Here is a 12,727-nt window from a genome sequence, read left to right on the forward strand (position 1 = left end):
CCTTTGCCAGGAATCCAAGGTTACCTCTTCTCACTTGTCTATAAACAGGCTGACTATTGCTTTTTGACAAACAAATCCTAAGCTCAGCTTGGCAAATGGCAACACCACACACACAGCCTATTCTAATTAAACAATGTAGATGTTAAAAGGATGAATAGCATATCCAACACAGAATAGCCTATCTGAGACAGAACTGCAACTTAACTACTACTTTTTGATAGGGTAATTCTGAGGATGAAGGGAACATATGAATATTGCCCTGTGCCATCTCTTTCTTTCGCTATTGAACATGAGGAACAAACTCATGCAGTTTTGAGCTTTCAGAAGATCGTGGCTGTCAATTTCAACACAACTAATAACTGACAACAGTTTCAAATTACCACTACCTGGCTATAATATGGCATTTTAATTATGCTTGTTTAAAAGCTCTGTCCTAGAACTTGAGACTTAACAATACCAATGCAAATAAATCTTTATCAGATTTCCATAATCTGCTTCAGACATTGGCGTGAGGCCCAGAAATGCCCTAGTCATTCTCAGAAGCTGGTCTTCTGGCTCATGAGCTTACCATACAATCAACAACTTCAACATAGGCTTGGAAATTCAAGTGTAGGCCTGCCCTACCTCCACCATCCCTTTCTGCAAATGGAACATGCAAAAAAAATATGTAAGAAGGGAAACTTTGCTTACCTGGTCCGATATGTTTAAGGGTGAAGTTTTCATCAGGAAACCGACTACCATATATTGATTTGCCACCTGTTCCGTTGTGATTTGTAAAGTCGCCACCCTGGAAGGGATACAAGTTTTGTCAAAGTACATACACATAACAACATATGCCTGTTCTAGCTGACTAACTTATGGCCAGATAGTACATACAATACAAAATACTGTATTTAAAGTGGTTTTAAACATCAGAGTTGCTAGCGCCGCAGGATGGTTAGGAGAATGACCTACAAATGAGGTGAATTCACACTTCAAATCTCACTTCAGCCTTGGACTCACTAAGCCAGGCATAGGCAAACTCAGCCCTCCAGATGTTTTGGGATTACAACTCCCATCATCCCTGACCACTGGTCCTGTTAGCAAGGGATGATGGGAGTTGTAGTCCCAAAACATCTGGAGGGCGAGTTTGCCTATGCCTGCACTAAGCAAACCTCTACCCTTTGCCTCCCACCTGCTCCAACAGGAAGAGGAGGCGATGGGATGGGGGCTCTGTTAAAGTGCCCCCAGCTAAAAGAGCCCCAAACCCCACTCCTGCTTGCATGCGAGGAGCAGGATCACGGCTGCTCAGTTGGGAAGTGCGAAGCCTGCCCTTCCCAGGGGGACTCAGGGTTGGCTCCGCTGGGGGCAGGAGCTCATGGGGCTCAGCTGTGGCAGTTTCACCCAGCACCTTGCTGGCTGGGGCCAATGCAGCTTTTTTTCATCATCACAGTTTATTGCCACACCGTGACGTCTGGCTCGCAATACACTGCGATGTTGAAAATCCAACATCATCCAGCCCTAGCTGTCATCATTCCTGACCATTGGCCAAGCTGGTTGGGGGGTGATGGGAACTGTACTCTAACATCACCTGGAAGGCAACAGGTTGGGAAACGCTGGCCTAGATTAATGCACCTACAAGGACTTTGGAGCATCACACAACAACAACAACTTTGCACCCCAGGAAAGATCAAAAACTGCTACTGAAAAATCGCATGTGTCAGGGCTACCCTAGGTCCCAGCTCACTAAGGACCAACGCTGCTTCGTTGTTAAGTATAAAAGTCTTTATTGAAGTTCAGTTTCACTTCCAGAGCCGCAGCGCGCAGCCCCACGTCCAAAGTCTCAGACCACTGATGCTCCGTCTGAGTCTCCTCCCCCTTGACACCAATTTAATAGTCTAGCCTTGCTCCACCTTCTCCGCTGCTCCTTCCTCCTCTGGGTCCGCCTGCCCGCCGGGGTTCCGCCCTTTCTAGCCTCTTCTCCCGCTGATTCCCCTGAGCCTTCTCCCTCCCTCCGGCGGGCTTTAGGAGCTGGTTCCCCATCCGGGTCTCCTGCTGTTCCGCGCGCCTGCACATTTGAACTTGGCGCGCGCGCCCAGCCAGCAGCTTTCCTCCTGACCGTTCCACTGCTGCTGTCACTGCTTCCCCCATCGGGGGGGCTAGCTGCAACTGACCTCCCCTCCGTTGGAGGTGTGGTCAGCCCTGACTCCCTCTCTGGAGGAGACACTGCTCCTGACACATGTGACTCCTCCCCCCCACTACGCTCTGGTGGGGAAACTGGTCCTGATCCTCCACTGCTGCTTTGGGGTTCCCCTCTGGCTCCTTGTTTCTGGTGCGTCCCCCCTGGGACCCCCCTTGCCCTGACCATCGGCGCCCCCTTCTGGGAATCTTCTGATTCGCTGGAGAAGCTCATGGAATCTCTCGGGCCACTGTCATACTCCCCTACGCTGCCCTCGGATTCTTCCCCTTCGCTCTCCCAATCCTCTCTCCCCAGTGCTCCTGCTCCTGATTCCCTGACAGCATGCTTGGTTTGTTGTCACAGGGTTGCTGCCGTCATGCCCCAATGAAAAACTAGTACACTTTCATTTAGAGGAAAAAGGGTTCCTAAGATGATTAACAGTGGGTTATACTTGGAAGGAACTGGGAAATAATTACATCAATACCCTTGGTTATACCTGAACAAGTGTGAAAGCACACCCTATAATTTAGGAGCATTTAAATTGTCAAGGTTCAGTACCTCTAATTTTGCCAATTAGCTACGTCACAGTGACTTCACATTTTAGTTATGAAGTGGCAGGCATTCCTACTACGAGTTTAGAAGATGAATGCCACAATCTTAAGAGAGGCTTAAGATCAGGTGCCTGCTTGGAGAACTTTACATCATAGACTCAAAATATTACTCCTAAGAATCTGTGGGAAAGAGATAAGAGGCAGGAGTTAGGAAGAAGCTTGTCATAGCTACTGTGACACAAGCACCTACTGACAAATATTCCTTCTGATTTCAACACTATGAAGGAAGACTATTTGCATGTAAGAACTATTCTTTCCCTTCAACATCATGTCCTGCAAACAAGGAAAATAGACACTTTGGTGGCAGCCCATCATTAAACAGCTTAAATATTTGTCCCTAACCCTAACCAGTCACCACTGTCAGTCCTATGCTGCCTTAGATGAGGAAGAAAAAGTACGCAGCTGTGGAAGAAGGCAACATTATTCCAAAAAAAAGGAGGGGAGAAAGGTTTAAGGCTTGAGTAGAACAGGAACACAGTCTTGCTTCTTTGCAGAATGTTTGGTTTCCAAGAATGTAATTATTTTAAGGGCTTTCATCTCAAATGCATTCAAAAGCATTTGGCTACATACATAGTTGAAATGCACCCACTATGTGCAAGAGGAAAAACCACAATTCTCTAGGCCACAGCAAAGAAGATACTCAGATTTAACTTTGTCTCCTTTCTTTAAATCTAGGATATATAGTGGGGAAACTGGTGCCTCCTTCTGTTGTTGAACTGCAACCCCTATCATCCCTAACCATTGGCCATGCTGACTGAGGCTGATGGAAGGTCCAAGAAGATTTGGAGGTTCACAGGTTTTCCACCATTCTGGGTGTAACTAAAATCCTTTGTGCCTTATTTACAGAAATTTGGGACACATCTGCATCCAAATTAGAAGGAACTGCCACCTCACACATGCTACAAGGTAAACAGTTTGCTGACTAGCTAATTTAACTGCAATTATACAACAAAAATGTATACTCTTTCCAGGTTTGGTGTAGTTAAAAGACACCTGTGATATTTCTCTTTCAAATATTTATTCTATTAATGCAAACACTAATGAAGATTATGATGTCAGAGATCAAGAACAAAAGATATACTTGCTGGTTTTTCTCCTACCAAAGCTCATTACAATTCCACACAAACAGTCAGGCCTTTTCCTAACGAAGCCCCTTTAGTGAGACAGCCATTTGTTTTAGCAGAGGTAAAACAGACTAGGATTGTTTTCATAAGGCTCCCCCAAGCAAACTGGGCAACACCTGTTATTTATTCATATTAAACAATGATTTTCTAAACATCCACAGTACCAACTTTCTAGATGTGTAAGTCTTTTCAGATGCAGTGTTGAAATAATACTCTGATATACCCGTTTCCTGCATTTGAAATGCCACATATTGGCAGAAAACACTGCACCAGAGATGTAGTTAACAAACAGCACCCTATCCCCAAACATTGCTTAAACTGCTTGTGGAGTATAGAAATCGTGAGTATAGAAATCGTGGAGGTAAACACAGGAAAGGGAAATATTGGGATCTGCCTATCTCTTCAACTTAATTTTAACTACACCAATTACAGCTTCCAGACTTCACTGTAAATTGCAGCTTTTAAAGTCCGCTCTTCGCCCTAGTGAAATTCACTGCTATTTGCTCCACCACCCAGAGGTCCTTGGAGAAAGGACACGACAGAAAACAAAAGGAAGTAATTCATTTCATTCCTTGGGAAATGAAGGTGTCATGCCTGTTTATTTGATTGTGCCTGGTGGCTGGAGGACAGCACTTTGAGCAGTGATTTTCCTTTAAGTCCTGGTTTAGCCAGTGGTTGACAAAGTAACACTCAGCCCGTTTTCCACCTCCCTTTTATTTTGATTCGCACGTCTGTCTGCCTGGACTTACTTTCAGCAGATTGCCATAAAGGACCTTCTACATATTAAATCCTGACCCTGATTCAGATAAGTCTGTGAATGATTTAGCAAGCAGGTTATCCATGAACATGCAAAGTGGATCCCTTCTTATAGAGCTGAACTCCTAAGACAGACAACTCTCCACAGCTGGCTGAAAGAGTTTACCCGCAGAAGCTGTCAGTTTGCCTCCTGTAAGATGCTAGCTCCGCCACCCAGGTATACTGACTTCCTGAGAATTCACAAGATTATTACATGGCAACTTGACAGCTGCTACTGCTGCTGAACACAGGGATACAATGCAAGAACTTTCCAGTGCTGCAGCAAAGGCTTTTCCTGGAAATTGCATTTCTTCCAATTACACCTCAGCTGCTCTTTCAAAACTTCAAGTGGCTTAGTAGAAACCTCCAGTTTAATTACCTGGCACATGAAAGAAGGAATCACTCGGTGAAAGGTGGATCCTTTGTATCCGAAGCCCTTTTCTCCAGTGCACAGCGCTCTAAAATTTTCTGGGGATGGAAAGGGGAAAAGGCAGCATTGTTACTAACAAGGAAGCTTGACAACCATGGCAAAACACTTTGTACAGCTATACAAGCAATGAAAACACAATCCATCCAACATAGAGCGTGCTTCAATGCAATATTCTGAACAGATTTTTAGAAAGATTTGGGGGGGGGTTATACCAGGGGTGTGTGCAATGATTCCTACATTTACTATAAACCTCCTCCTGCCACTCCTGGTTGCTGAGATTTGCATACCTGAAATCTGTAAGGGCAAAAGGGCCTTGACATTTTAGGCATGCAAATAGCTGACATCAACTCTGTGCAATTTCGCAAGCTTCAACGGAGCTTCAGCTTCAATGGAGAACCTAAGGAAAGGTGGCAAACTCATGTCTGGACTATACTGCTTCAGGTTGTGGTGGGAGGCCGACATGTCTGAATGTACACAGAAAATCAGGGAGAAAAGGTTATTCCAGGTAACGCTTCTCTCCAGGGCACTAGTTTTCCATATGCATTCCATCATGTCAATCCCCAACTGTAGACCCCAACTCAGAAACAGGCTTACTACCTGAGGGGGAAACAGGTTTTGGGGTGCAATGCTGCACCTTGGCACTCAGGCCTAAAAGGATGCCCACGGCACCCTGTTCCATCCCTCTTGCACAGACACTTCCTGCACCATACACTAAGGCAATTCTAGAAGGGTCAGGACCAAGGCATCCCATGAAGAATGAAGGACTGCAGACAACAATGAGTTGTCAGCAGAATCCTAGTGCATTTGGTGGTAATATTTTAGGCATACCATGAAGCTCTTGATCACAGTATTGTTGCTTATTCTTAAATATACTTGCCAATAGTGCCAATACATAGGCACTATACAGCTGGGCTGTAATTACCCTTCTTGGAAATTCTTACTTGCCTCTAAAAAATTTATAGTTGCTATGATTTAGGGATTATTTGTCTTCTGCAAGAGGGAAAATTATGCAAGCACACTGACACTCTCCATTGTGCGCAGGAAACTCTTGCATGTGCAGGATTCAAATATAAAAAGATGCTGGATTTGGCCCAATATTTGCACAAGCTTATCATCTTAATGTATTTTTGCACAGCTAAAAATCAACAGCAATGAAGTGATGATGGGCACACAGACTCACAGAATGATGAGAAACTAGGGCTCACAATTACAGCTGCTCAATTAAACATGTACCGGTAGGTCTACATGAACTTGATTTAAAACAATCCTACACATGTCTACTCAGAAATTAAATCCCATTGAGTCCAGTGAGGTTTACTCCCAGGAAAAGTGGATATAGGATTGTAGCCTTGGTCACGTCATGAGTTTCTATGAAACAAGGACGTGAGTGCATGTTCATACAGATAATGTTCCTTTAAAGCTCCATGTCCAAGCAACCCCTTTTTTTCCTCCAGAGCTTGCCCCATGAAAACCCTCTCTTTAAAGCTCAATCAGAACAAAGTGTAATCCACAGAAAACTTGAATTGATACTCGCTCCAACTGAATGCTAAAAGAGCTGGTTTTTGCAAGGAAAGCTTGGGGCAAAAGAACAACAACAACAAAAAGCAGCTTGGACACAGAGCTTTTAAGAGAGGACATGTGCCTGGAAAGAGCAGGGCAAAAGGCAAGTGTGGATAAGCAAACACAGCAAGAAATGAAAAGATCAACATTGGGTAGGAGCAGAGCAGAATCAACAGAATTATACAAGTGAAAACTCAAGTTTATGTAACATATGAACTTTGCTTGCTCAACAATTCTCATAATTTTAGGATTCCAAAAAGTTGGGAGTATATAATACACAAAACCAAACCTGGAAAGGATCTGTGCTACAAACAGGGAAAATAAAGTTTAAAAAATTGATCTCCTTTCTACTCCTTCCCTGCAACCACCTTGTTGACTGTAACTTTAAGACACTTTTTTTGTTTCGGAAAAAGCATTTCAATTTTCCTTCATTTTCTTACCAACATTACATAACCCTGAAAATTCAATAAGGAACTGGCAAAAGTATTGTCTTACCTGCAGTCTTTGGCACCACATCAGCTTTCAGCTGTTTGGAGGAGAAAGAGAGAGAGAAAACACATTATCCAATGTAATATAAAATATATAATCCATTCTTTAAAAAAACAAAACAAAATACCACAGTATTAGCTAAAAGCAAAAAGATCTAACCTGCACCAAGTACCAACTTTATAATTCTATGATTCTATGAAAAATTAGTCAGCTCAGCAGAATTACTAGAAACCAGAGCTACACCAGCATTCACCAACTTCCAAATTCTCTGACACATTCAGAAAGCCTATTACAAACAGCCCATAATTAAAAAAAACCCCAGTAGTTTCGGTTTGAAACTAAAAAGGAAGGGGAAGGGCAAAGGGCAAGAAATCTCCATGTGTGAAGATCTACACACACAGCATAGAAATTTCACAACATGGAATTTTACTGCATCATCAGTTTTTTTTACAATTTTACTCCTTTCATCAGTTAAGTACTGTAGATTGCACTGGAGAAGGAGTTGTTAAAGATGCTTGCAATTACAGAAGAAGCAGCCCTAGCTCAATGTATAACTTTTTTTATTCTGAACACCCTTGCCTGTGACCTGTTTGCTTAGCATCATGTGATGTTATCTGTGAGTCTACTCACAATCACCTGAGGGTGTCATTACGTCAATTTAATGACACTGGGTTTAACACTCATGGTTCTTGCAAGTGATCCTGCATGTAATTGCTTGTAGGAAGATTACAATGGAATGCTTCTCCCACATAACCTTCCCAAGAGATTCCCATATGCATGACTTGGCAAGCATTTAAGATCATCTTCTAGAAAGGTACATGGAAAAAACAAAGGAGAACCAATTTTTATACAATACCATCTCCATGTGCATATAAGCTTAATCAGATCACAGACAGTTACTTCAAGTGTGAGCTGCTCAGACTTGCAACCTACAAGTGTAACCTATTAACATTTTTTTTTATCACACATGTCTGCCTTCCAACACGTCTGTGCTTTTGGGAACCTCAAATTTGTGAACATCGGATTTGGGGCACAGAGATACTATGGAGTAAAAAAGAATTGGCTCTCAAAAAGCTTCTGCTCCTGTTTATGTGGAAGTGATTTTGACTTGTCATGTGCAACCAGGCTTAGAGATAGCCTGAACATTATAATAAAGGATATCTCAGAAAAATTATTAATTGGATAAAAGTTACTGCACCTATTTGTCTTTTCCTATCATCTCCATAAATATCCTTGGAACAATTTAGTGTGATCAGATCACGAGCAAGCATTTCCAGACCGCAGTATTTGTACTACCCTTATCATAAAAGGTATAATGGGCATACAACATAAGAAGAGCCTGCTGGACCAGGCCAAAGGCTTGTCTAATCCCACATCCTGTTCTCACCGTGATCAACCAGAGATCCTTGTGGGAAATTGGGGAGCAGAACATCAACACAAGAGCACTCTCCTCTCCTCTGGTTCCCAGCAGCTGGTATTTGGGAACCTTGCTGCCTCTGACTGTGGAGGTAGAACACAGCCATCATGGCTAGTAGCCAGTGACAGCCCTTTTGTCCATTAATTTGTCTAATCTTTTAAAGCCATCCACGTTGGTGGCCATCACTACCTGTGGGAAAACGAGTTCCACAGCCCATTTGCTGCATGAAGACGTGCTTTTATCTGTCCTGAATCTCCCAACATTGGATGCCCATGAAATCCAGTGTCAGATGGAGAAAAACTTTTCTCTAGCCACTCTCTCCATGCATAACTTTAGACACTTCGATCACGTCCCCTCTTGCTTGCCTTTTCTCTAAACTTAAAAAATCCCAAATCCCGCAACCTTTCCTCATAGAGGAGTTGCTCCATCCCTTTGATCATTTTGGCTCCTCTTTTCTGTTAACACGTTGACTCAGATAGGAATGGTTGCTTTGTCTGAAAAATCAGCAGGGACTTGGATAGATAAAAGCATGGCCCTAGCTAGTACAACATATACTTCACTCCTATTTCCCACAAACACTCAAGTCCTGCAGTTTGCGCCTAATATTTTGAAGATTATTTGGTCTGAAAGAAAACATCTTACTTGCTTCCCCTATTCATTTTCTTTAGGACCAACACTGCAACCATGTTTCTAGTGTATGTAAGATTTGTTGTCCAATAATCCCTATTGGAATATTAAATCAAAGACTCCAGGTGATGTCAACAATAAGTGGAGTTAAGTCAGTGAGGGAAAATAGCATCTCTCTTTGGTGTACCTGTGGGATCATTGCTATACATCCTGAAAAGAGAAGGACCCTGAGGTCTCCAAGCAATACATGAGGGACCAAAGACCTTCAACAACTTCTTTTAGCCTGTCCAATACAGTTCTCCCCCAAATTCTATTACACAGATATCACTTTCTCTCTTACTCTCAATGTAAGCCACTAAATTAAGCTCGCCAAAGGAATTCATTTCAGACTAGCAGTCCTTTTGGAGGAGGGATTCTCTCCCCCAGAAAAATCACCTTTAGAATAGATAAGAATTCACAATTCTAATAAAAATATCTTTCCCATTTGTAGGGCACATGCCCGAACCTGAACTTAATTAATTCCTGATTAAGTTGTCTTGACACAAATATGAGTTCATGGTTTGTTCCCTACTATCTCAAATTCAAACGGTGCCATCCTATGGCTGTGTCAAGCTCTTACAGCAAAGGTTATGCAAAGAAGGGTTCTCTGTAGTTGCCAAATGTTACAGAATTCCCTTTTCTCTGGAGAAATGCCAATATCTGAGTTTCTGCCTCCAACAAGTAAACTTCCCTCAAGGGAATGAGGTTGAGAAGGAATGGGGTTAACTTTTATCTTGGAATATACATACTGTATTGGCATCAACAAATACATCAAAAGGGGATGAAGGACCCATATTTTCATCAACTAAATCCTTAATTTCTAAATAATGTTTACAGTCCATTTGCTTAGAACAAAGCAGGTTGATTTATTCTAAGTAAGTGCCCTTGGCTCAAGGAGACATCCCCAAAAAGGCACCTTGAAAAAAGCAATGAATAGTCAAGGCTACACTCTTCAGTAGTAAAAAGCTTAATGGGTATTCTCTAGGCTGCTATCTTTTGGGCCCCATTTTTTCCTGAAGAAATTCAACAATCTGAGTTAAAGAACTTTCACCCTGTTTTATAGACACAGGAGCTTTGCTAATGGGGAGGGAGAGGGCGTTAGCCCTAAAAATATTTAACAACTGTACTGTAATAAGCAGACTGTAAATTCAACAGGTGGTGGTGACTTTCTTGCCCGCTCTTTGCAAAGTGAGAAGAACTCGCTTCCAAGCTGCAGAGTTTTGATAAGTGTCATTGGATCCCTTACACACAACAAAAAAACAGCGATGTCTGTTAGCAACGCTGATACAGGCAAAGCTAAGCCCCTGACAGTATAACGGTTAGAGAACTGGATATGGGGGCACCAGGGCTCAAATCCTCACTCAGCCATTAAGTTCACTGGGTGACCTTGGGCCAGCCACCGTCTCTCTGCCTAACCCACCTCACGGGGTTGTCGTGGGGATGAAATCGGAGGAGGAGGAGAACCATTGAGCTCCTGGGAAGAAAAGGCGGTCTCCAAATGCAAGTAATAAATAAAAAAGTTCGGCTGCCCTCCCCGAAAGCCTCCAAGGGCACCTGAGGGACGCGGGAAGGCGCCAACCCCGCGCGCCCCGCTTAAGGAGCCCAGGGAGGAGGAAGCGGCGCGTACCTCCAACACGACCCGGCCGAGAGGCTGGTTGTCCGCTCCCACGTCCAGGTAGACCAGCGGGTTGTCGTCGCCGTCGCCGCGCTTGTGGTCGCTGCAGGCACGGCGGCAGGCGCGACTCAGCGCGCCCTCGGAGGAGACCTGCAGCAGCAGCAGCTCCCCGGAGGCAGCGGCGGCCCGGCACTGCTGAGGCTGCCCCAGGAGCAGCATCAGGCGGCGGGCAGAGCTGAGCGCCAACATCGCGGCGGCTTGCCGGCGCGGAGGAAGGAAGAATGGAAGGAAGGACGGACGGACGGACGGGCAGGCGGCACCAAGCAAGCAGTCCTCCTGCGGTGGCTGGAAACGCAGCCAAACTTCGGCGCGGTCACTCAAAAGGCAGGCGGGCAGGCGCGCGTGCGTCTCTGTGCGTAAAAGCGGCCGGAACTGAACAGCCATCCGGCGGGCTCGGGCCCTTTTTAAGCGCTTCCTCCGCCTCCGCAGCGCCCCCAGAGGCGGGAGAGGGACGCACAGGGAGCGCGGCTCCGTGAAAGGCGGCGGCAACGGCGCTTCATTCTTCGTGGCTGATTAAGCGCTTCGCCAGGGTGGGAAGCTCGCTTCTCCTTTTCCTCTTCTTCCTCCTTCTCTCTCCCCCTTTCCTTTTCTTCACTGCTACTTCCTCCTCCTTCTCCTCCCTCACTTCAAATACGTGTCTTTGCTCAGGCGCTCAAATCCCTCCTCGGGCGCTTTCGAAGGTCTTGGCGGCCTTTGGCAAAAACCCTGCGGTTGTAAAGGTGGAAGGGACCCCCGGGGGTCATCTAGTCCAACCCCGAGCAACAAAGGAATCTCGGCTAAAGTAATCCACGACAAGTGGCCATCGGCCCCGCCCCCCGCTGCTTATAAACCTCCAAGGAAGGAGAGTCCTCTCATTTACTGCCGCAGGTTTGTTGTGTGAGGATGAAATGGGGCAAGAACAAACGAACAAGGACACCCAAGGAAGCCGGTTGCCCATTACTAAAACAAGCGCCTTTGCTCACCCCCTTAATGTAGGGCAGAAATGGGTGGGAGTGACAGCAGGTGCTGATAATGTAATAGTAACACACAGGACTTTTTTTTTTTTAAATCGGAACTTGCTAGAACTCAGTTCCTGCATCTCCCAGGTGGGAGCCATTACCGTTATAAGAGAGCAAGGGAGGCGTTCATGAGGACCTCCAGCACCTCTTTTTCCGGAAAAAAAGCACTGGTAATACGTTATTATCATTATCATTATTATTATGTGCTGTAAACAACAATAACAGAAAGTTAAAAGCTGTACAGAAGGTGGGCTCTTACAGTATTAAGTTGGGCAGAAAACTAAAAATGGCCACCGTCTTCCTAGGGCTGCCAGCTTAAAGGGGGCGGGGGAATGCAGCTCAGGATTTTTTTGGGGGGGGGAAGCATAAATGTAGAGATGGGGAACCAGTACCTCTCCAGCTTAGGGCAGCCAAACTGTTAATACCAAGTAGCCCGCAACAATATTTTGCCAGAGAAATTGTGGGCCGCACATTGCCTTTTCACTCTTTTGGGGTTGGGCTGGAGCAAGGCCAAAATGTGACCCCCCCCCCACTTGCCCTCAAGCTGCCTTCCCAAAGCTGCCAAATGAGGCACCTCAGGCTCCCAATCTCTGCCTTAATGCTTCATTGAAAACAATTAAAAGCACAGGAACTTAAGACTTTCAAGCCAAATGTATTCAGGCTCTTTTTTTACCGGCAAACTCTTGACCTTTTAAGAGCTGCCTACCTGACAGGCAGAAAGTCAACTGGAGCAGCTTTTTCAAGGAGTGGTTTTGATGTATTTACTTAATTTGTGTACTGTGTTGTGGTGGAAAGCTCAGAGCT

The 12,727-nt window shown here is 44.8% G+C and overlaps 2 protein-coding genes across 8 annotated transcripts in view; one reads left to right on the plus strand and one right to left on the minus strand.

Annotated features, from left to right (window-relative positions):
- Nucleotides 1-12,727, plus strand: part of LOC310762980 (uncharacterized protein) — a 67,300-nt gene that overhangs the window by 20,599 nt on the left and 33,974 nt on the right. For 4 of the 6 annotated variants that reach the window (XM_083614898.1, XM_083614896.1, XM_083614897.1 and 1 more), the window contains exon 3: nt 3,616-3,675. In XM_083614898.1, coding sequence (XP_083471024.1) covers nt 3,616-3,675 — 60 coding nt within the window. The other 2 variants (XR_014548331.1, XR_014548332.1) reach the window with 2 other exon arrangements.
- PPIF (peptidylprolyl isomerase F) overlaps nt 1-12,727 on the minus strand; it is a gene marked incomplete at its 5' end in the record, with an annotated part of 28,492 nt that overhangs the window by 4,935 nt on the left and 10,830 nt on the right. The window contains 4 exons of one of the 2 annotated variants that reach the window (XM_083614900.1): nt 691-787; nt 5,068-5,156; nt 7,174-7,204; nt 10,878-11,309. In XM_083614900.1, coding sequence (XP_083471026.1) covers nt 691-787; nt 5,068-5,156; nt 7,174-7,204; nt 10,878-11,309 — 649 coding nt within the window. Of the gene's footprint in view, nt 1-690; nt 788-5,067; nt 5,157-7,173; nt 7,205-10,877; nt 11,310-12,727 lie in introns of those variants that run through there. The other variant, XM_083614901.1, reaches the window with a different exon arrangement.

This window comes from Podarcis filfolensis, assembly GCF_964270895.1.
Source record: "Podarcis filfolensis genome assembly, chromosome: 5".
NCBI classification, from domain to species: Eukaryota; Metazoa; Chordata; class Lepidosauria; order Squamata; family Lacertidae; genus Podarcis; species Podarcis filfolensis.